Source organism: Chrysochloris asiatica, unplaced genomic scaffold (genome assembly GCF_000296735.1).
Source record: "Chrysochloris asiatica unplaced genomic scaffold, ChrAsi1.0 scaffold00245, whole genome shotgun sequence".
NCBI classification, from domain to species: domain Eukaryota; kingdom Metazoa; phylum Chordata; class Mammalia; order Afrosoricida; family Chrysochloridae; genus Chrysochloris; species Chrysochloris asiatica.
Window position 1 is genome coordinate 1084766 of NW_006408763.1, and position 22728 is coordinate 1107493.

The 22728-nt window shown below is 50.3% G+C and overlaps 2 protein-coding genes across 2 annotated transcripts in view; one reads left to right on the plus strand and one right to left on the minus strand.

Moving 5' to 3' along the window:
- On the plus strand, positions 1-7318 carry FAHD2A (fumarylacetoacetate hydrolase domain containing 2A). The gene is made up of 7 exons (XM_006873520.1): positions 1-248; positions 1462-1678; positions 4648-4707; positions 4952-5114; positions 6774-6882; positions 6996-7083; positions 7256-7318. The coding sequence occupies exons 1-7, from the start codon at positions 4-6 to the stop codon at positions 7316-7318; spliced, it is 945 nt and encodes a 314-aa protein (XP_006873582.1). The 5' UTR covers positions 1-3.
- Positions 7319-7752: 434 nt separating this feature from the next.
- Positions 7753-22728, minus strand: part of GPAT2 (glycerol-3-phosphate acyltransferase 2, mitochondrial) — a 129156-nt gene continuing 114180 nt past the window's right edge. The window contains exons 3-25 of the mRNA XM_006873550.1: positions 20593-20880; positions 20363-20470; positions 18562-18636; positions 18294-18407; positions 17247-17320; positions 16739-16843; positions 16308-16436; positions 14151-14250; positions 13721-13854; positions 13354-13453; positions 13052-13264; positions 12595-12717; positions 12340-12422; positions 11945-12063; positions 10136-10206; positions 9804-10062; positions 9554-9702; positions 9323-9400; positions 8959-9090; positions 8750-8870; positions 8534-8599; positions 8256-8311; positions 7753-7869 (exon numbers count right to left, since the gene is read on the minus strand). Of these exons, the coding sequence (XP_006873612.1) occupies positions 7753-7869; positions 8256-8311; positions 8534-8599; positions 8750-8870; positions 8959-9090; positions 9323-9400; positions 9554-9702; positions 9804-10062; positions 10136-10206; positions 11945-12063; positions 12340-12422; positions 12595-12717; positions 13052-13264; positions 13354-13453; positions 13721-13854; positions 14151-14250; positions 16308-16436; positions 16739-16843; positions 17247-17320; positions 18294-18407; positions 18562-18636; positions 20363-20470; positions 20593-20880 (2814 nt within the window). The remainder of the gene's footprint in view (positions 7870-8255; positions 8312-8533; positions 8600-8749; positions 8871-8958; positions 9091-9322; positions 9401-9553; positions 9703-9803; positions 10063-10135; positions 10207-11944; positions 12064-12339; positions 12423-12594; positions 12718-13051; positions 13265-13353; positions 13454-13720; positions 13855-14150; positions 14251-16307; positions 16437-16738; positions 16844-17246; positions 17321-18293; positions 18408-18561; positions 18637-20362; positions 20471-20592; positions 20881-22728) is intronic.

The following is a 22728-nucleotide window of genomic DNA, read 5'->3' on the forward strand; positions in this document are numbered from 1 at the left end:
CAGATGCTGATCTCTGGTCGGAGGAGATTGCTCACCGTTCTTCTGCAGGCTCAGAAGTGGCCCTTTCAACCCTCCAGAGACATGAGACTGGTACAGTTCCAGGCATCCCACCTGGCAGGACCTCGCCTAGGCCTGGAGTTGGAGAGTGATCAAGGGGTCATTGACCTCAATGCCTTTGACTCCACACTCCCCAGGACGATGATAGAGTTCCTGGAGCAGGGAGAGACCACCCTTTCAGTAGCAAGAAGGTAAACGAGCAGCCAGCACTGCTCCTCAGCAGCTGCCTTGGTTTCCCTCTCCCTCATCTCACCCTACCTGGTCCCATGGAATGGACCAGCAGGTAGCTTTTCTGCAGAAGATCAGCATAACCCCACTTTTCTTTCTCACTTGTTCTCTTGTGATGAGCCATCACCTGCAACTTACAGAGGGGAAAACTGAAGTCCAGGGAAGGCGATTAACTCCCCTAAGACCACACATTTGGTGATGGAGTCAGGACTGTACTTTATCGCCTGCCTTTCCCAAGACTAAGTATGTGCTTGCCTGAGGTGTATGGTACCTGGGGTCCTAAAAGGCATCTTAGGGAGCAGGGGGCGTTAGTGGCTTCTTGGAGGAAAGAGGTTTTCTCAAAGATAGTTGGTATTTAGTTTTGGGCTAGGTTAGGTGGGAGCTTCCCTGAAACTAGTAAGTAGCCCTGTGGATTCTGATCTAAAGGTATTAATGACAAGTACATTGAAACCACTGAGATGTCATTTTCACCTATGAAATTGGCAAAGATACAGATATTCTCACACATGGCTGGTGGGAGCATTTAAAGTGATCAGCCTTTATGGAGGGCTATTTGAAAATATCTGTCAAAATTACAGAGGCACATAACTTTTGACCCCTCAGTTCTACATTGAGGAAATGCTTCTGCCATCATACTCCATGTTATATGCAAGTGCTCTGTATCCCAGCATTCCACTGCACTTTGTTTCCACTAGCAGATTGGAAACCACCTCCACGTCCCTCCCTTAGTGAACTGGATGTGTCTCTGCAGGACAGTTATATACAGCTATAAAAAGAGAAGAGAGAAGCTCTTTATACTTTTATGGAGAGATTTCTAAAGTACATTGCTAAGTGTATGTCGGACTCAGAGGAGTTGTGATGGTTGCACAAGAAGCATATCTCCAAGGATGTGAGAAGAGTGACTAGGAGAAGGGTGCCACAGAGACCTTTTTATTCATGTTCTTTAGTATCTTATGACTTCTCTTACAAGGATACTTATTACCTAGTGGGGCAGGGGTGGGGGGGGAAGGAAACTAACATTGGTAAATAGTTGACTGTGCTCTGATTCCGGAGGACAATAGCTGGGATTAGTATTCACACTGACTCTGAGGGTTGGTAGATTTAGAAGATTTGCTGCAGGGTCCCCCAGACCATCCCAGGATTGCTAACCCCTCTCTCTTGCTCTGATCTCTGCAGAGCCCTGACTTCCTCATTACAGGTCCTGCCACGGTCAGAGGTAACCTTCCTGGCCCCAGTTACACGGCCAGACAAGGTGGTGTGCGTGGGCATGAACTATGTGGACCACTGCAAAGAGCAGAATGTGCCTGTGCCCAAGGAGCCCATCATCTTCAGCAAGTTTGCCAGCTCCATCGTGGGGCCCTACGATGAGGTCGTCCTCCCACCTGAGAGTCAGGTAGGTGTCTCCTCCTGCCCTCCAGTCACAAGAGAACTGAGCTCAGTGTCTAGCCTCTCAGGTGATTCTTCTTTCAGGAGCTGCCTGTGGCTCAGCAGTGCATGAAACAGAAACTACAGGGGATTGCACAGCAATAACACTATCCTTGGGGAAAAAAAGAATGTTATCTTTTCCTGATACAAAATAATACCTTCATAGAAAAGTAATAAACAGTCACCCATATTCTTATAAGCAGGAATATGATATTTATGTTTTGCTATCTATCTTCCCACTGTTTATTCTATTCTGTATATTAAGCAAATATCTTTAAAAAATCAAGATTATATATATATGGAGCACAGTGGCTTCATAGGATAACTCCCCGGTTGGTGGTTTGAGCCCACCAGCCCCTCCAATGGAGAAAGATGAGGCTTTCAGCTCCCCCAAAGATTTTTAAAGACTTGGGCAATCTATACAGGGTTGCTATGAGTCAGAACAGACTCAACAGCACTTGGCAACAACATATATATATATACGTACACATATAAACTATTAAATATTCTCCCCTAACATGTTTCAGCTTATTGTTTAGTGTTCTGTTGCATTAATGGCCAAACATCATTCAGTGGTCACTGTTGCTGGCTACTTGAGTTGTTTCCAGTTTGGGGCATTTATGTTGTATTGAAGAACATCCTTATATAAAAGACTGCACATCTGTGAATATGGGATTATTCCCTTTAATAAACTCTTAGAATTTGGATGTCAAAATGAAAGTATAGGCAGTATTTAAAAACTTTTAATTATTCTGCCAAATTCTATCAGAAAAGTTGTGAAAGCGGTGTACACAATTACCAGCAGCACATTTAATAGCAAGGGTTAGTTTTTCCTTCCAATATTTTTATTTTAGGAGTATTTTTTTTAATTGGTGGCCTACAGAAAAGGCAGGGAAAAAGTAGCACAAGAACATTTATATCCCCTTCTCCTGGATTTGACAGTTTGTCACATTTGAAAGTTGGTTGCAGAGAACCCATAAAAACTTCATGCAGATTCCACTAATAGGACAATGTCCTACCATCACATTGTCACAACTACAAAAATTAACATGAATGATAGCTACTAACATTCTTGCTAGGCACCATCCAGTCAGTTTTCACTCCTAGCGACCCATGTGACAGAACTGCCTCACTGTTGTCCAGGCTCTGCTTGCTCCCTCGGGGGCACTCAGTGCATTCTCACTGCTAATCTTTTTGGTTGGCAGCCAAGCACTTCACTGTTGCGCCACCAGGGCTTTTCAATACACAGTCCAATTATTCCAGTTCCCAGTTGGGAATATTTCTAACTGTACTTAAGATGCCTTTAATTTTGGCAACAGTTTTTTTAAAGGACCGTTGATACTTTAGGCTTTGCAGGCCCTATGTTATCTGCTATAGCAATTCAATTCTGTCTTTGTGATGTGAAGGCAGTCATGGGCAATGGATAAACAAATGAGCATGTCTGTGTTCCAAGTAAACTTTATTTAAAAAAAAAAAAATAGGCAGTGAGGTAGATATTGCAAGCCTGATAGCACTGTAGGACAAGCCCTTGATTGCTTATCTCAAGGACAGCAGTTCAAAACCCGCCTGCAGTTCAGAAACCCTTTACATGGTCATTTTGAGTCAGAACTGACTTGATGGCAGTCAGTGAGTAGGTGATCTCCTCTCCCTGCCCATTTACACACTGACCTTTTGAGGAATCCAGAGCCCTTGTATTATGCAGTGTCCCACACTCTGAATTTGTCTGAGGTAAACGTTTGTCAAGTGTTCAACCGGGATGTTCTGTACTTCTTATTGCGTCCATCAGGAGCTCCTTCAGAAAGTTTCATTTTCATTCCTGTCATTCCTAACAGAGTGTGAGACCCATGACTATCTTGTTGCCCTGCAGCATTTTCCCCAGGGGTCTTCTGCTCATCTCTGTATCTCTACCTCAATCCTTCATACATTAGGGGTTGCAGGATTTTTGTCATGCCTCAACTTTGTTCTGGGGTGGCGCTGTAAGATAAGCACTATGCTGCTATCTGCAAGATCATCAGTTCAAACCACCAGCCACTCCTTGGAAACCCTATAGTTGTTGAGTCAGATCAGATTCTCCAATACTTAACATTGTTTTATGAACAATGGCTGCCTCCCTCATCTTTTACTCCTTTTAATATCATGAATTTGATTTTTGTGTTTACCCAAAGTGTTGTAACCTCTCTCTTACATTGTATTTTTGACATTCAGGTATCTTTATTTGGCCAGTGGAGGTGCCTTCAAGTTGGCCCCCATTCCCATTACCTCTGGAGCATTCCCTTGTTCTCAGGCCTATATTCCAGGCTCATCTCTATTGTATGCCTCAGACCTAGAATTAGCCATTTCCCCCAAGGAACCCTTTCATGAGAGATAGCATTAGAGACCAAGATCTAAGTGCTGGGTATGTTCATACCAACCCTGATTGTTACCATTAAAAACAATAGTTGTCAATGGGAGTTGTAGTTGCACTTCATTTAGGAAAGGTTGTCTATTTTCATGTCTTGTGGCATGTGAAATTCTTTTGCATTTTGTAAATTGCTTACTCAAGCCCTTTGTCCACATTAATTCAGGCTGTTGATCTTTTTCATATTGATCATTTAAGTGAGTTAATAAAAGAAAAGCACTTAGATCTGGCACATAGTAGGGTTACAGATTGTAAGCTATTATTTGGAGATACACTTGATACATAAAACATACTCATCTTTTCTTGTTGTATTGAGACTGCGTTGCTTTCCTACAGTCCCACTGAGCAGTTGCACATCAAGTTAGTGTTGGTAGCCACCGCCTGAGGTTTAAGGGCCTACAAGTCACACCTGCCCTATCACTCACCCCATGCTGGTTGGTGGTGATACAAGTGTGGGCTGGCAGCTGACCCCTGTTCATTAGAGATTGGGAATGGGTCCCAGAGGCACAGCAGCTCATGCTCCTGTCCCCACCCTATAGGAAGTGGACTGGGAGGTGGAGCTGGCTGTGGTCATTGGGAAGAAAGGCAAGCACATCAAGGTAAGGTGGAAGAAGTGGGCTCCTGGGGAGAGCGGGGCAGAGGCACCACTCATGTTTCTGCTCGAGCTGATCTTGCTTTCCAGCAGTGGTGCCTACATGCTCCCTGATACTGTCTTACCCGTTCCCTACATTTTTCTGGCTTCAACTACCAATGGTGGGATAAAACTTTGAGATCCTTTTATCATAGGTTTTAGTGTCATCCATGATCTAACCTCCAGTGTGGCCAAATCCCTTCCCCCCATAGACCACAGATGCCATGGCTCATGTGGCTGGCTTCACCGTGGCACATGACGTAAGTGCTCGGGACTGGCAAATGAAACGCAATGGAAAGCAGTGGCTACTGGGAAAAACTTTTGACACCTTTTGCCCCCTGGGCCCTGCCTTGGTGACCAAGGACAGTGTAGCAGGTAGGTCTCTGCCTTGCCCACATGGTGACTCTTTCTCCCAGCCTTTGCACCTTGCTGCTCTTTGTACAGATACTTCAGCATAAGGAGTGTGTACCCAGGAAGCAAGAATGCCCCCACCCTCACTGGCTGCTCTTTTGCTGCTGATACTTTGAGAATAAGTCCCAGCCTCAGCCACAAGTTCTCCAACAGGCCTCCTTCCCTTGTCCCCTCACCCTACAGGAACACAACTGCAGACTGTGAAGCTGAGGTTCCAACAGCAGTTTTGACCTTCAGGAAGTGAATTACAAAGAACAGTACTCCACTGATTAGTGGGTCAGGTTTCCTCAAGCTTCAGCCATCTAGACTAGCCTTCAAGTTGAAAGAAAGCACAACTCCCTCTGGAGCAGCGCTATGACACGACCACAACCAGATCCCATGCATTTTCTCAAGGGAGCTGCCAGAGCACCCCCAGGCCGATGCAGCCACTATGGGAGCTGAGCGGACAGGAGAGTGGGCAGAGCGCAGCTTGTAAACCCAGAGTCCACACAGCTCAGCCATGCTCAGGGCCTGTGTCTCCCTTGTACTCCTGCAAGGCCATCCATCAGGAGTTAAGATTGTGTTCCAGCCACTCTATCTAGGGACTATGAGTGTGCCCATCACAACCATCTCCATCAGGAAAGCAGAACATGTTGATTAGCCAGGACAGTTATTAGGTGCCATCAAGTTGGTATCAACTCATAGCAACCTTATGCACAGCTTAACAAAACACTGCCCAATCCTGGGCCAACCTCACTATTGTTGCCACGCTTGAGCCCACTGATGCTGTCACTTGGCCAATCCATCTTGTTGGAGGTCTTCCTCTTTTTCTCTGACCCTCCACCTTACCAAACATGATATCCTTCTCCAGTGACTGGTCCCTCCTGACAGTATGTCCGAAGTATGGGACACGAAGTTTGGCCATCCTGGCCTGCAAGGAGCACTCTGGCTGCACTTCTTCCAACACAGATCTGTTGGTTCTTTTGGCAGCCCATGGCACTTTCAACATTCTCCTCCAGCACTATTTGTTGTTAAGTGCCGCCGAGTTGGTTCTGATACATAGCAACCCTGTATAGGTTATGAGGAGCAGCTGGTGACCTTGAACTGCTGACTTTGCAGTTCAAACGGATTTTTCAGTCCAGCGTACTAATCCCACAATACCACACCAGAACTCCAGGACATTATTATGGGTCACTTATTCTCTACCAAGGTTGGCAGTTCAAACTCACCAGCCACTCCTTGGAAACCCTATACAGGGTTGCTGTGGGTCGGAGCTGACTTGATGGCACTTAACAATTCTCTACAAATGTCAGAGGCACAAGGCTTCACTGTCACTGCCTGTACTGTGAGACCCGAGCCATGTTCCCCTCCCCTCAGTCTGGGAGCTCCCCTCCTTAATTCATCAGCACTGTATGGTTATGAAGTAGTGACTCTGCAGGGTGGTGGGACACAGGGAGGGTAGATGGTGGGCCTCTGCCCTGAGGACAGGCAATTCAGGGTCTTACACAGGGTAACCCACATGTGTAGTGCTCACCTGGCAAGTCAGGAAGCCTCTCTTAATGCTTTCATTTTCTAGCTAACTCTGGGGGAGGTTTGAGGAAAAAAGGGATTACCGCCAGGTGTTTTGGGTTTTTTTCACTTCAGATCCACACAACTTGAAGATTTGCTGCCGAGTCAATGGGGAGGTGGTGCAAAACAGCAGCACCAGCCAGATGGTGTTTAAGACAGAAGAACTGATTGCCTGGGTCTCCCAGTAAGTGGGCCACGGCCTGTGTTGACCAGCCTCACCCCACCCCATAAATAACAACAGCCTGTCTGTGCTACCCTCCGCCCATGGCCTCACTGGGCCTGCCTTCTTTGCCCCAGGTTCGTCACTCTTTACCCAGGAGATGTTATCCTGACTGGGACCCCCCCTGGTGTTGGTGTATTCAGGAAACCTCCTGTCTTTCTCAAGGTAGGTTGGCTAAAAAGGATGGGGGAATGGGAGCATGAACTAGGAGGCATGGCAGGCTTGGGCTCAAACTTCAGCCATCCCAGCCTGTGTGTGTCTGGGGCATATGTATGAAACTTCAAGGGCTGACACACCAACCCCGACCCCCATGGCAGACTGGCCTCTTTTGTTACAGAAGGGCGATGAAGTCCAGTGTGAGATCGAAGGACTAGGCGTCATCATCAACAAGGTGGTGTGAGGGCTCCTGCTGCAGACCCCCCAGGAGTTTCAATATCACCTCCGCACAGGAAGGGATATGTGCCAGACATGAGCTGTGTCAGTCCCGCCACGGCCCTCTTTCAGGGAGAAGGGAGAGGAGATGAAGCTCCCCTCAATAAATTTCTCAGGCCAAAGCAGTAGCTTGGTTTCTTTTAGGGTTTGTTTTCTCCAGTGAGATAGGACATTCTCACAGGGCTGGGAAAGAGCAGACATACACAGACCAAAAAGATTCTTCTGGGCTTGGAAAAGGAGTCGTCCAGTTACCAGTCTCATCACACCAAAGGATGATGGAAGCAAGAAACAGCAAGGGACATCAGAGCTCAGTGTCTGCTGGCTCTTCTCCATCTTGTCTAGTCCCAGGATTCAGCCAGGTTCTGGGTCTGGGAAGTCTCAGCTTAGGTTCCACCTGCAGTTCTAGATACAGATGAACTGCCGGATAAACTGTTCCAGCTTTTCCTGGTTCTGCCGGCTGACAAATGTTGGGGACAGGTGGAGCATGTGGCCTGCAGGGCTTGGCATCTGCTGTAGCACCTGGAGTAGGGAAAGGGCCACAGGCATGATCACCAGGGAAAGTGCACCCAGGAAACTGCAGTGAAGCCTCTGGCTCCTTAAGCCCAATGTGCTGCCTCCTCTCTCAGACCCCACCTAAAAGTAAAATGAGCCAGTGGTTTAGGAGACAGAGATGGGCAGGAGAACCAGCCCTTCAGATCCACACAACTTCAAGATCTGCTGCCGCGTCAACGGCTACTACCTTCTCCAACCTGGCTGTCACTACTCCTATTCCTGGAGACACCGAGTCAATCCCAGGTTTATAACAAGGCATCATCAGAGTAAGCACCAGGGTGCACGGAGCTCAGCTGGGGTGTGAATTTGGAGTGAAAGGTGGACAGCTGGATGGTGAGACTGGTCCTTCTTACCCCCAAGTCTTTGAAGGTCCAAATAGCACAGGCGGCAAGTTTTGGGTCTGCACACTCTGGAGGGAAAAAAGAAGTCTGGAGTCAGGAGTGGGTGGGCCACGGGCGCAGGCTATGTCTTCCAGAGACAGGGCTCACACTGCACCAGAAGTCCCTCTACACTGCAGCCCTCCTTGCCTGGAGTTGGGTAGTCACTGTCCACCAGGGGGCAGTAGCCACCAGCAAACCCACCACCCTTGGCTTCCCTGGAACCTAGGCTGAGTTCCCGAACCTAGACTTACCGAAGAGCCCTTCATCCTGGGCTGAGGCCTGCAAGAACTTGAACAGCTGCTCCATATAGCCCGACTCTGTGGGGAGAAAGCAAGACCTAGACCTAAGGCCCAACACATAAGAGACCCTGCCCTGAGCTCTCAGCCTGAGGACCACCGCAGGGAAAGTGAGAGGGTTGCATCAAGGAGGTCTCTGGCACAGCTTCCCAAGGCCAAGCAGGGACTCACCTGTATCAGGCAACTGTCCCTGGCAAAGGAAGGCGGCCGCCTGTGCAAAGGCCTTGAGCAGTGGGCTGAGCAGGCGGCAGAGGAAGAGGAAGAAGTCAGGGCAGCGAGACTGCTGGCTGAGCTGGAGAAGGAATGGCCAGGGTGAGGCGCCCCACAACCAATACTACTGCCCTACAGCCTCCCACCTGGGGTGGCTTCTCCCAATGTACCCGGAAGTACCGGCCCTTGGTCTCCTCGAAGTCATCACTGTCGCTGTCAGTAAAGTCCCCACTTGGCTTCCACAGCAGCTTTGAACTAAAACTCTGTCGCCCTGTGTCACAGGTTGGCCGGGAGCCAGGAGTCTGGGGGTGGGAGGGTGGGAAGGGCATATTAAACGCCCGGGCCCACCTGTGCTACAGGTGGGGCCAAGACTGCTCCCATGTACTGAGCTCTGTCCTGGCTCCAGATGTTAGCTCAGGGGTTGCCCACCCCCACAGCACACATGGAACAAGAGTATCCTGTAGCAGCTATCACCTAGGAGAGGCTGACAGCCCAGGCCCCAAGCAAGGGCTTTGTCTCCAACTTCCTGCATACCTCCTCAGCAACCAAGAGCCCACACTGGATGAGACGGTCCAGCACCTCCTGGCAGTAGCAGTAGGAAGACTGACAGGGCTGGGGAGAAAGGTACCATATGGCTTCAGAACAGGACAGGGTTAGGCCTACTGCCACAGGTAGTGTCAGGGGTGCCGCTCAGCGGGATGCCCTCCCCCACCCTGCCTGGAGCAGCAGTGGCAGAGCAGAGCTGTTTGGTGGGAGAGGCCTAACCTGCAGCAGCAGCAGGTCCTGTGGCAGCAGGTGCAGCAGCAGCAGGATCTGGCGATACAGCTCATTCTGGCTCAGTAGCTCCAGGCCCTGCAGCTCCCAGCGCCCCTCAGGTCGCATTCTGCCTGCCAGCAGCCCCCGCACAGCACAGGCTGGGGCAGCGTGGGCCACAAACAAGGGTGGGCATTTGGAAAGAAGTTATTCCTCTCAGCCCTGCACACTATCCCATCCGCCCTGGGCCCTCTGGACTCACCACCCACGGCCTCGCTCAGGAAGGCCGGCAGCAGCTCTGCACTCAGGCGTGCTAGGTGCATGATACCTGGGCCAGGCCGAGGCACCACCAACAAGTCCCCCTGGCGGACATGCAGCAGTGCCACGTGGGCCCGCAGCAGGCTCAGAGTGTGCTGTACAAGGCACCGGAGCTGCCCTGAGAAGCCTACGTCAAAGCCTCGCAGCAGCGTCTCCTCCGTCAGCCACGAGAACTCCCCCAGGAGCTGCGACAGGAACACGCCCTGGGTGGGCAGGGCAGAGGCCTGAGTAGCAGCCACGTCCTCTCACTGGGTCCCCCATCAAACCTGGCCCTACCTTGTGGTGCTTGAACAGCAGCAGCGTCGCCATGATGGCTGTGCTCATCACCGCGGAACTTGCCACACTGGCTGGGGCCAAGAGAGGGAAGATGCCAGTCAGGGGTCCTACCAGCAGCCACACCCCTAACTCCAACCCAGGAAGGTGAGGCAAGGCGGCAAGCAGGCCTGGCCTCTGCGTCCCACCCACTCTTTTGGTAGAGAATTGTTAGGTGCCGTCACGTCACGTCACGTCACGTCATGTCACGTCACGTCACGATACGTCACATCAGTTCTGACTCATAGCAACCCCGCACAACAAAAGGAACATTGCCTGATCCTGCGCCATCCTCACAACTGTTATGTTGGAACCCATTATTGCTGCCACTGTGTCAATCCTTATTAAGGGTCTCCCTCTTTCTCATTGACTTTACCAAACATGATGTCCTTCTCCAGGGACTGGTCCTTTCTGACACGTCCAAAGTATGAGAACCGAAGTTTCACTATCCACACTTCTAAGGCGCAATCCGGCTGTATTTCTTGCAAAACAGATTTATTTGTTCTTCTGGAAGTCCTTGGTATTTGCAGTATTCTTCTCCAACACCATCATCAAATACATCAATTCTTTTCCAGTCTTTCTTATTCACTGTACAGATTTTCAATGTCGTTGTTAAGTGCCGTCGAGTCGAGTTGGTTCGATTTTCAATGTATGAGGCAACAAAAAAAACACCATGGCTTGAATCAGGCGCAACTTAAGTCCTCAAACTGTTATCTTTGCTCTTGAACACTCTTTTGCAGCCTATCTGCCTAATGAGATATGAGATAGGTTGTTTAATTTCTTAACTACTGCTTCCATGAGCACCGATTGTGGTGCCAAGTAAAATGAAATCCTTGACAACTTCAGTCTCATTCCCATTTACCATGATATTGTTTATTGCTCCAGTGGTGAGAATCTTTGTTTTCTTTACATTGAGGTGCCATCCATATGAAGGCTGCAAAGTCTTTAATCTTTATCAGTATTTTAAGTCCTTCCCTTCCAGCAAGCCAGGCTGTGTCATTTGCTTATCACAGGTGGTTAAACAGTCTTCCTCAGATTCTGTTGCCACGTTCTTCACAAAATCCAGCTTCTTGGATTATTTGCTCAGCATATAGATTGAGTGGGTATGGTGAAAGAATATAATCCTGGTGAATACCTTTCTTGATTTTAGACCATTCGGTGTCCCCTTGCTCTGTTCTAACAACTGCCACTCAATCTTGTTCCTTGCAAGCACAACAAGTGTTGTGGAATTACCATTCTTCTAAATGTTACCCAGTTTGTTATGATCCACACAGTCAAATGCCTTTGTAGTCAATTACCATTTATCAAATACAAGAGCCAGGCTAGGTGCCCGGAGCCTTTCCCCCTGTCTCTTATAGATCCTGCTCACCAACCCAGGGTCAGTTAGAAGAGGGAGCACTTCACAAGAAAGCAGTAAAAATGTTTGTGTTAGAAGACCTCTCTGAGCCAAGCATTGGTTAATGCACTTTATGTACACAATTTCATTCAGTTAACATCCCCATTTTCAGCTAAAGAGACATTCAGGCTCCAAAAGGTGAAGTGAGGAGCCCACATGGGCTGGGTCTCAGGGCCTCCCTGGCTGCCCAGCACAGGAAGTAGGCTGCTCCTTGGGGACCGGGGGAAAGGTTCCATTCTACTCTAGGTGTCCTTTCCACACGTCACACAGGTAGGGTGCACAGGTGCAGAAATCCATTTGGAATGGTTGCCCCAGAGAAGAGACAGAAGGGACTGCACATGAATCACCCTCCCAACCCAGCTCCAGTCCATCCTCACCATGCAGGACATGACGGCTCAGCCTTCTGACCAGAAGCTGGTCCTCTTCCTTAAGGGCCAGCAGGGGCCCAATTACTGGGGTCCACTCCTGCTCCTTCTCAGTGTCTGGGACAACAGTCCTGGATAAAGACACAGACAACCTGAAAACAAGACCTCCTTCCCCCAGACTTAATCCCAGCCCTAGCATCAGAGATGGCTCATGTCTAGGTCTTTGTGCCACACCCCACGCTAGGATCAATGCAAGGAGAAGACACTTGGTCCTGTTCTGCTAGAGGGCTCATGGATATATGGCAAGGGAAGGCTGGAGGGTGTGTGTGTGACGTGGCATGGGAAGGGGTTATGGGCTACACAGCTGGGTCGGGAGGACTGCTCCAGGCCCAGACCCCTGCTCCTACCATTGTCCAAGCACGATGGGCTGCAGCAGTTGCTCCAGGGTCTGCCGGCTGCCCCAGCAGCTTCTGGCATTGATGGTGTATTCCTGCCCAAAACAATGCTCTCAGGTGGAATGCCCGAGCCCACGTATACACAGCCCACCTGATAAGGTCAGGGCTAGCCCAACAGAGGCTTGGATGGCCGGCAGCTAGAGGCCCAGAAGAGACTACTTGGAGTTCAACGTGAATATTCTTAGTCTTACCTAACTAGCTCCCCACCTGTAGGGAGAAGGGCTGAGCCAGGTGCACACGAACACAGGCGCGGTGGCTGCAGCCCCAACAGCTTCGCAGACTCCGCAGGACGGCCAGAGTTCCTGTCCACAGCCCCAGAGGAGTGGAATCCTGTAAGGGAGAGGCTCGTGTGCTCAGACTGCAGGTCCCTAGCGCGCTCTCCAGAGGTACGCCTCTAGTCCTAGCCTGCTCAGCTTTCTCTCAGGCTCAATCTGATGCATGGCCCTGACCTCTCCACGAAGCTGGAGACCTCTTCACAAAGATTCAATAAGATGATGACTACAGTGACCTTGGTTAACTGCTGCAGGCTGATGACTACAGAGAGCAGATTCCTCTGCACACACCCCCACTCTGGCCCCAGCCCTCAACCACAGGATCCAATATTGTGCCTCCTGTCTGGAGTTGATGTCCACTTGGGAGTCCCGAGGGGGCAGCAGGGTCTCACGTGGTGTACATCAGGCAGTGCATCTGGAACCAGGTCATAGGTGACAGCCGCTGGCACCAGGAGAACATCTGGGACAACATTTGCCTGGACCGCCTGCACCACCATTCCCAGCCAGGCCTGGCCTAAGGCTGACAGCCGTGGCCTCTGGGCCCCAGGGGGCTCCTCCAAGAAGATGAGCAGGGGCTGCCCACTGACCAGCAGCTGATCTAGGACCTGGGATGGGATGGGGAGAGGGTGGGCATCAACGTCAGATCAGAAACAGACCCCTGTTGCCTTGGCTCACCCCACAGACCACCACTCACCGTATGAACCACGGCCCTGGCCAGCACCCCCTCAGAGCTACCTAGGGCAAGGTTGGCTTCTTGAGGCAGAAAGAGCCACCCTAGTTTCCTCAGCAGAGTTCTGTGGGACACAAGGGCGATCTTGAGGGAAGGGATTCCAGAGATAGAAACAAGCAAGACGTCAGTGACAACCTTGGCCCATACAGGGCCAGCCTGGTGTCTGCAGCTGACCCTCCAACTGAGCTCCAGAGACTGAGCTGGAAGAAGCTTGGGAGCACAGAGACCAGGAAAAGGGCCTTTGGGGAGGTCCTGCCAGCAGGGCCCCATATGCAGCCCGTGTTCCCATCGCAACTTCTCCTCTGTGTATTCAGGGGAACAAGGCTTTTACCTGAGGACAGGGGAGCAGATGTGGGGGTCCCAAGCGACACGAAGCACACCCAAGCCCTGGGCGAACAGCACAAAGGGAAGCAGGATCCCATCCAGGAGTGACTTGTGGGTTGAGAGGAGGACAAGCGGCGAGCCCTGCTCCAGGGAGGGGTGAGTCAGCCGCCACCCAGAAGACAGGGAGCAGAGCCAGCTTCCTTCTAAGCACATTCCCCAAAGTAGAGCTTTCCCAACAATTGTCAAGGTAATTCACTGATGTAATGGTTAAGACCATGATGAAAAGACGTTAGAAGAAGCCTCGTGGGAGTAGGACCGTGAGACACTGAAAGGAGGTCGCTAAAGAGCAGAGTATTTTCCCATCAGCTGATGGGGCTTAGCCTAGCTTCTGCCCCTCAGCTCCCTCCATCCCACTCCCAACGGAAGGCGGGTCTTACTGCCTGGGCGGCCTTGTGAACCATCTTCATGTGACCCTTGTGGAGCTGCACGTTCAAGAAGAGGCAGTTCAGGAACCGCAGCAGCACCCAGCTGAACAGCCTGGGGAGCAAAGCCCAGCCTGAGGTGTCGCAGGGTGTCACCACTCAAAAGGCACAGCCCCATATCACCCACTGACCCACAATCCTCTATGGCAGGGGCTACTCATCTCCCCATTTTGCAGAAAGGAAAAGTGCAGCTCTGAGGTTAAAGACACCACTGAACAGCAGAGAACTCCTGGTAGAATAAATACTGTACAGCAAACCACAAGGGCGGCAGTTCAGAACTACCAGCCTGCTTCTTGGAAACCCTATACAAGGTGTCTCTATGAGTCAGAAGCGACTTGCCAGCACTTAACAACAGTAGAGCAATCTACACAGCTGTGGTGCTGGGCCTGATGTCAGACTCCACAGTTGCTCAGCTATGATGGTCTCTCCCAAGAAAACCTCGTAGTGCAGCTGCCTCTCATCAGCTTCCGAGACTCTTCCTACCTCTGTTTACCATAAAAGGAACGAGAGGGCAAAATGCCGGGAAAGATGGGGTCTAAAGAAAAGGTTCAGTGGCACAAGAAGGAAGAGGGATAAATGAAGGAGTCAAGTCCTTAGGGAGAAGGACTATCCAGAGGCCCAAGGGGGAGGTCAACTTGAACAGAAGGCAGGAAGAAGACCATGTTAGTATAGAGATGCGGTGAGGTAAGCAGATTGTCCTAATCCAACAGCTTGTATTTCTCCATGAAGCATCAGTCAACAATGAGATATGCAGTCATGAAGGAAACTTGTCTGCTCGGTTGTGTTTTTCTCTAACACTGTTTGGCCAGGCCACTTAGATTAATGTTCAGAGAAGGTAGGCAGCTGTGCTCAAACAGAACTGGGGTTCTGCCCAGTGAGTTCTTCACAGAGGTTGGGAAGGAAGGGAAGATGGGAGGGGACTGATGGCTGGTGTAAAGGTGGTCAGTCAGACTTCAAGGGACTGAAGTCTCAAGAAAATAAAAAAACTATCATAATGGGGGGTCTGAGTCAGGGGGCCAGCAACCTCTACTTCCTGTCCTTGCTCAGTCTGTCTCTCAGCATTTCAAGACACCTGACTGTGACACACAGTCCTGGACTTACGCTTGGTGACTTTATCCACACTACTTTAAATAGCATCAGTAAGCTAGAGCTTTGTAAACGTATTATCTCTGGCTCTAGCCTCTCTTCGAACTGTAGACTCAGGTATCTGCCTACTCAGTTTCTCCATGAGAATGCCACATATAGGAAACTCTGTATGTCCAAAACACCCTTCCTGGACAAGGACAGCCTCATTCCTTCCAAGCCTGTCTCCTCAAGGGAAATAGCAACAGCTCTTGGCCAGAATCCCAGCTCTCCTGTGATTTCTACCTTTTCTCTCACTGCCCACCCAACCCTACCATACAATCCAACAGAAAGTTCTGTTCATTTTACCTTGATCTCTCAAGTCAACTTTTTTCAACCTAGTCTATGGCCACCACCCTATCCAAGTCATCATCATATCTCACCTAAACTAACAAAACAAGTTTCCCAAATGGTCTTCAGGTCTCTATTCTTATGCCTTTCAATTGGTTGTCACTGCACTTAGAAATCAAATCCAAACTTCTTATATGGCCCTGAAAGATCTGGTCCTTCTTACCTCTCGGTTTCATCTCAAACAACTCTCTCCCTCCCTTGCCAGGTTCCAACCACATTGGCTTTCTTTCAGCTTCTAGAACTGAGCCCTTTCCTGTCTAGGGGTCTTAGCCCCTCTATCAGGAATGTTCCCCCCATCCTTGTTCCCCCAAGTCAAGCTCATTCTCTTCCTTTACTGTTACAAGTCTCCACCTTTCCCTCCAGACATTCTCTCCAGGTGTTCTTTCCTCCTGGCAGTTGTTTGTACCTTAGTTGACTCTGACCTGTGTGCCCCTCTACCCCCCTGAACAGTGCCATGCACCTAATGGCTCAGACACGTGTCCCTGGCCCTCTGTGGGAAGGAGAGGTAGGTGGTGATCACAGTCTTTAGGCTGCTCCTACAGGTCACCCAGCCCCTACAGCAATGAGTCCTGCCACCACCCACCTTCCAAAAGGGCAGAGGTCCCACCAAGGGATGAATGGCCCTCAGCATAGGATTACCTGAGCAGCAAGGGGCGGGGAGTGGCCTGCATATGGTCCACGATGCGCCGTACCTCTTTCTTCACAAGACCTGGAGCCTGACCTTCCCCATCCCTTCCTGGTGCCCTCCCTGAGATGATGTTCTGCACCCTGGGATGGAGGGAGCGGGGAAGTGTCAGAATGAAGCAGACCAGGGCTCTGGCTCTGGCCTACCTATTGAGGCACCCCAAGATCTCTCAGGTCACTTCCCTCTGTCTCACCACCTCCCCAGGGCATAGGCGCTACTCTTCACCATCCATTATCCTCATAATCTTTAAGGAAGTACCCAGACAAAGCTATTACTCTAGAAATCTCTCCCTAGGCAACCCCCTCAGCCATCCTGCCAGGAGTCTTTGTCATTTCTTTAAGGATCCCAAAAGTGCGCGTCAGCGCTCAGGTCCCAGCCTCCTTACCCAGGGCTTTCCATGATCTTCTGTAGGGCATCCTGGCAGGGGGGTATTTGCTGTTCCATCGACCACAGGAAATAGCAAAGCTTTCGAACCAGCCAACCCCGAAACCTGGGCAGTCCCCAGAGCGAGTGAGGAGAGCTTTTAGAAAGAGTATACACACACCACACACAGGCCCACAGAGGGCTCTCTGAGCCGGACAGGACCCCACTCCAGGATGCAGTTCCAGGATCTGAGGTGGGCTTATCACTGAGCAGAAGAACGAGGCCTAATGTGCCCCATTCTTGCCCCTCTCCCATCTGAGTGGGGTGCAGGTTCAGGGCCCGACAACCAGGGGGCAATCAAAAACTGTTCCCAGAAGAACTGCAGGAGAGCACCCGGCCTGTGTCTCCTGGCTTGTGGATGCAACAGAAGCCACTGGCCTCTTCTTTTTCCATCAGAATAAAATAGCATCCCAAGCAGGGGCCCACCAGCCCTCAGCCCACCAGTCCATCTGACCGCCAGCTCTGGCTACCTGGTGTTCTCCTCTTTCACCAAGATGACATTGCAGAAACCTAGGTCCATTATGCTTCTGTGGAAAAGGGATTCCTGCACGAGACAGGCAGAGAGGCCAGGTCCTGAGGGTCTTCATAGCCCACAAAGCCCCAGCCCTACTCTATTCTTAGCCTCATGGTCTTGCAAGTCTACCAAGAGACAGGACTACATAACAGCATTTCCCAAAAGATGTTCAACCCCAGAGCCTGAAGCCTGGCTCAGGAAAAAGGTTCCCTTGGTCATCATGGGAGGCGCTGCATTCTGTACAGAACCACCTTCTTGGAAAGACTAGCATATTGGCTTTCCCCAAACTTATTTTGATCACAGAACCCTTTTTGGGGATAGTGTTGATGTCCTGTGGAACTGGTAAAAATCTAGAGCAAACAGAGAAATCTATCTACTTGCATCATGTGTGCATAAAACACAACTGCAGATCCACACGCCATCGCAGCCTTTCTCCTGTCTCCACCAAGGGACACATCCTGTCACCCTGTAGCACCCCTCAGTGAAGGCTTTGCTCCCCCTCTCTGGTACCCTGTACTGTACACTCCTCTACTCTCCCCCTTAGCTCCACACACATGTAATTACTGTGTGTAATGCTGGTTCCTCGCACCACCAGAGAACACACAGCCTGGATCTCCACCAGAACCCTGGACCCTACCAGCACCAGCACATGGCATGGATGGGTACACAGAGGCCTTCAAATGGGCTGGGTGCTGTGGAGAAGTCTGTGAGTGTGTGGGTGTGCCCCAAACAGAATACCAACACTCATGCAGGCATGGTCAGGCCCCAATTCTCAGGCCCCTCTGCACTTCCCCACCCAACTCTCCCAAGTCTGGGCAGCCAGCCACAATCCAACATCACACTAATACCAGCACATCCATTACCCTAAAAGACAAGAGCAGAGGCATCAGGCAAAGGACCAGAGCTTAAAAGGACATAAGAAAATGGTTTCCCAGAGCCATGGCTCCCAGGAACAACCTATCCCAAGCTTCCCAGGGTGGTCCCCGGCCCTAACATTACTCACCCAGCTTTTAGGGGTACAGGTCTGGCAGCAACGACCCACAAAGGGACGATACTTCCCCAGGAATGGGGTGACAGCCTCCAGCTTCATCCCAAAGCCCGAGGACCACAGGCAGGTCTGAAAAGAGCCATACGGAGAGCTAAGAAGATTCAAAGTCCTTGGCAGAGGGAGGAAGGCTCCAGTAGGTGGGGGCCCAAACAAATCCCAGGAGGGGAGGAGCCGGGGGTGACAGGGAAGAGGTTGATCTAGGAATGAGAAGGTACCACGCTACCTCCGGGCCATGGTATCTGTTCCTTTCATTCTGCTGGGTCTGAAGTCTGGCTCCCTTCATGGTGTCTATGAGGGCCTAGGAGATCTGGAATCAGCTGTCTCCACAGGAACCTGACTGGGAAAGAGGGGAAAGGGTGGAGGGGTGCCTGGAGGATGAGCCATAGCCCAGGGTCCTTGGTGTGATCCCCAAACCTCTGACCTCAGGGCAGCACTGATGAGGAGAACCTGGGGTAGAAACTAGGAAATGGACTCAAATCAAAACCCCATCTCATCCACACATGGGCCCCACCAAGGATCTGGCTGTCTCCATAAAATCTCACAGACGCCAAGGTCAGGGGCTCCCTCAGGCCAACATGAGAAGGCTCAGTTGCTTCACCATCAATACCTACCCTGACACTTCCTAGCACATATGGGAGCAGTGCTGAGACTCAGATCCCTTCCATGCTGAGGAAAAGGGCATGGAGGTTGGTAGGAAAGAGGCACAAGACTGCCCAGGCAGAACAGATCCAGCACCAGGAGACCACTCAGCTGGCTCAGCTGTTTTTCCCCTCCCTGCCAGGGGGCAGCCCTTCATCCACTCCATCATTACAGGGATGGAGCCTGGGCGCTAGCTGGGGGACAACTGGAGAGTAGAACACAGAGAAAGGCCACACAGAATGTCCATCACACTGCAGACAAGACAATTCCATAATAGTCCCGCGCGCACAGCACTTTCCACAAAAGACGCACCTAGCATCTCCTCGGATATCTCCTGCCCCCCACAATGCTGTCCTGAGCAAACATCTAATTTCCCTTACTATAGCACTGAAGAGCTCTGGTGTGGTGCTATAGGATAAGCACTGGACTGCTAACTGCACAGCTGGCAGTTCAAACCCACCAGCCATTCTCAGACACCCTGTACAGGGTCACTATGAGTTGGAACCAACTCCACAGCATTTAACAACATAGCATTGAAGAAGCCCCTGAATGTTGTTGTTTTTGTTAGTTGCCATCGAGTTGGTACCACTCATAGAAACTCTAGGCACAACAGAACAAAACACTGCCTGATCCTGGGCCAACCTCACTATTGTTGCCATGCTTAAGCCCGTTGAAGCTGCCACTTTGCCAATCCACCTTGCTGGGGGTCTTCCTCTTTTTCTCTGACCCTCCACCATACCAAACATGATATCCTTTTCTAGAGACTAGTCCTTCCTGACAAGATGTCCGAAGTATGAGAGACGAAGTCTGGCCATCCTGGCCTCCAATGAGCACTCTGGCTGCACTTCTTCCAACACAGATCTGTTGGTTCATTTGGCAGCCCATGGTACTTTCAATATTCTCCTCCAACACCATAACTCAAATGCATCAATTCTTCGTACATTTTTTCCCTTGGCCCGCACAGTATTTTCAAGCATTATGAATGAGTATTAACACTTAAATACAGAACTTGTCATGTTAAGAAATGAAAAACCCGAGTCTGGCAGCTTCTCGCCACCACCTCCATTACATTTACTGCTCACATCCCAGTTTTCAGCTCAGAACCAAACGATAAAATCCAAATCTCTGTTCCCCTGTTCTTCGACCAAAAAAAAACAAAAAAAACCCAAAGAGAACTTATCTTTTTAGACTCAACTTGAACACAACAGCTCCCCCTTTGCTGCCCTAGCAGCTGCCCCCCAAGATTCCTCAAGATGGAAGAAAAGGCGCGTGCCTGAGTGGCAGGGGGGAACTTCCGCCTGAACGCCCCCCTCTCTGGGTCCCGAGTGACCGAGCCATGAGATGCAAAGCGGGACTCGTCGGTGCTACCCCTTAGGCCACGATACCTCCCGAAATGCTAGGATGCGTGGCAGGCCCCGCACAGCCTGCTCTCTTCCAATCATTCCCTGACTCCCGAGGGCCGGTAGGCCCCGGATCCTGAAGCGGGAAGGTTCCTGAACAATTCCGGGTCAGTTCTGATCAGTTTCAGCCCCGTAGTGGGCCCTGCCGGTCTTACCTCACAAGAGCTGCCAACTCCCGCCAAGGCAGCTGCCTAGCGAAGTCTTAAAGCACTAACCGGCCTCCTCAGGGTCCGAGCATCAAACGCAGCTCTGAGACTCGGGAAGAAAGATGGGTCTGAATCCCCGCCCCCTGTGAAGCTCCTCCCCATGCCGCACTTCACGCCACGTATGCACGTGGCTAGCAACCGGCTCCAACCGGCTCCTAGGCGTAGGCGTGCCTGGGCTTTCTGCGGGGGCTGGTTAGGGTGGTTGCCAGCAGTTAGTACTGATGGAGTCTTGGTGAAGAGCTCGCATCCTTGGTTAAAACACATTCGGGAGATCCCGGGAGTGGGGACCCGGGGCACCTGAAGGTTGGACAGGGAGTCTTGGGCACTCAGGTTCTAATAAAAGAGGTCACCCAAGGTATACTCACCACACGGAGCTGTAATTTGTTGTTGTGTGCCATGAGTGGCCTCCAACTCAGAGTGACCCTGTTTTCCAAGGCTATAAATCGTTTGTCCTTGGAGCAGCTAGTGGATTTGAACTGCTAACTTTGTAGTTAGCAACCAACTCAACTCACTATGCCACCAGAGTTGGAGTTTTAGTGTTAAGTGCCTTGAATTGGTTCCGACTCATAAAGACCCTGTACAGGGTTTAGAGTAGTTACTGGTGAATTTAAACTACCAACCTTCTGGTTAGCAGCCCAGAGCGCATCCTACTGGACTGTACCAAAATTCTGAGTTGGGGATATTCAGGAGAGAAGAACATCACCAGACTCAGTTTTGGGGCATGAGAAACAAATCAGGTGTCTTTTTTTGTTGTTGATTGAAGCTCTAGAAATAGGAGTCTGGGCTTTCAGCTGGGCCTCTGGCCAATGTTTATTCATTTGATTAATATCTGACTCCTGCCTCAGCTCCAAGCTCCATGTGAAGGGAGACAATATATTGGCTCACTCTTTTGGCTATATTCCCAGGAACAGGTAAGTGGTTCAAGGATGTCGAATAAATGAATAAGAAATGCCTGTGCTTTGTTCTTGAACTGCCCCCAGATAATGAGCCCACCTGACATGACAGAAGATTCCAGAGTTTGAGAGCAGACATTATGATACTGAAGGAGCAAAGCCAAATTGAGGGCACAAGATAGCAGCATGCTGGTTCACATCCCTCCTCTCTGACTCATCACCTCTGAGATACAACTCCCCTCATGACATCCGCAGCCTGAATGTCTCTCTCCCTTATTTGTGCCACTTTGTCTAGCCAGGCAGTATGTAGGTCTGTGTCCATCTAATTTGCAGTGTCCTTCCAGCACTTACAGAATCTGTTTTATCGCCCATCTAAGGTGAACTCTTAATAAGGAGCTCTGGTAGCATAGTGGTTACAAGTCGGGCTGCCAACCTCAAGGTCAGCAGTTCAAAACTACCAGTGGTTCCGTCGGAGAAAGATGAGGCGTTCTGCTCCCGTAAAGATTTACATCCTTAGAAACCCTGTGCAGGGTCACTATGAGTTGGAACCGACTCCACAGTACTCACAAACAACAACAATGTGGATTATGATAAACACTGAATTGTGAACCACAAGGTCAGTGGTTCAGACTCACCAGCTGTTCCTTGGAAACCCTGTACAGAGACACTATGAGTTGGAATCCACTAGACAATAACTACAATGTTTCTTGTGTAACAAGATGTATTAGCCACAACTAGACCCTAAGATTCTAATGCTGGGGGCTGGGAAGACCCAGACCAAAAAAAACCAAAAACAACAAAAACCCAAGTCCTTCCTTTAGGAGTTGTAAATTGTCTCACAGAAATACAGACTAAAATTTTCCTGAGGGCTGATGTTCCTTTGTTCTGGAAACACCAGTTTTATACCGGAGCTTCAAAAAGTTCATGGACCCTCCACACACACAGTAGAAAGAGAGATGGGCACATTGGACATTTGATACCCAAATTGGGGGGGGGGGCGCACTACAAAGGCAAGAAGTGACTGGCTTACAAGCTTTCAATAGGGAACCTAGAGCTAGGGGGCATGGAGAAAGGCAGAATCTCCAGTGAGTACTATCCAATCTGTCCAGGCGGAGCTGATGAAATGAAATGCAGAAGGGTCACTTGTGATACAATAATGAATGATTGTTATCAGGACTGATTGTGAGGGTTGGAAATGTAAAGGTAGACGTTTTGTAGCAAGGAAGGGAGTGATTAACTCTCCAGTCTAGGA

Coding starts and splice junctions, on each gene's coding strand:
- FAHD2A (XM_006873520.1), top strand. CDS start 4: ATGCTGATCTCTGGTCGGAGGAGATTGCTCACCGTTCTTCTGCAGGCT. Junction 1,679..4,647: donor TCCTCCCACCTGAGAGTCAG/GTAGGTGTCTCC, acceptor CCCACCCTATAG/GAAGTGGACTGGGAGGTGGA. Junction 5,115..6,773: donor GACCAAGGACAGTGTAGCAG/GTAGGTCTCTGC, acceptor TTTTCACTTCAG/ATCCACACAACTTGAAGATT.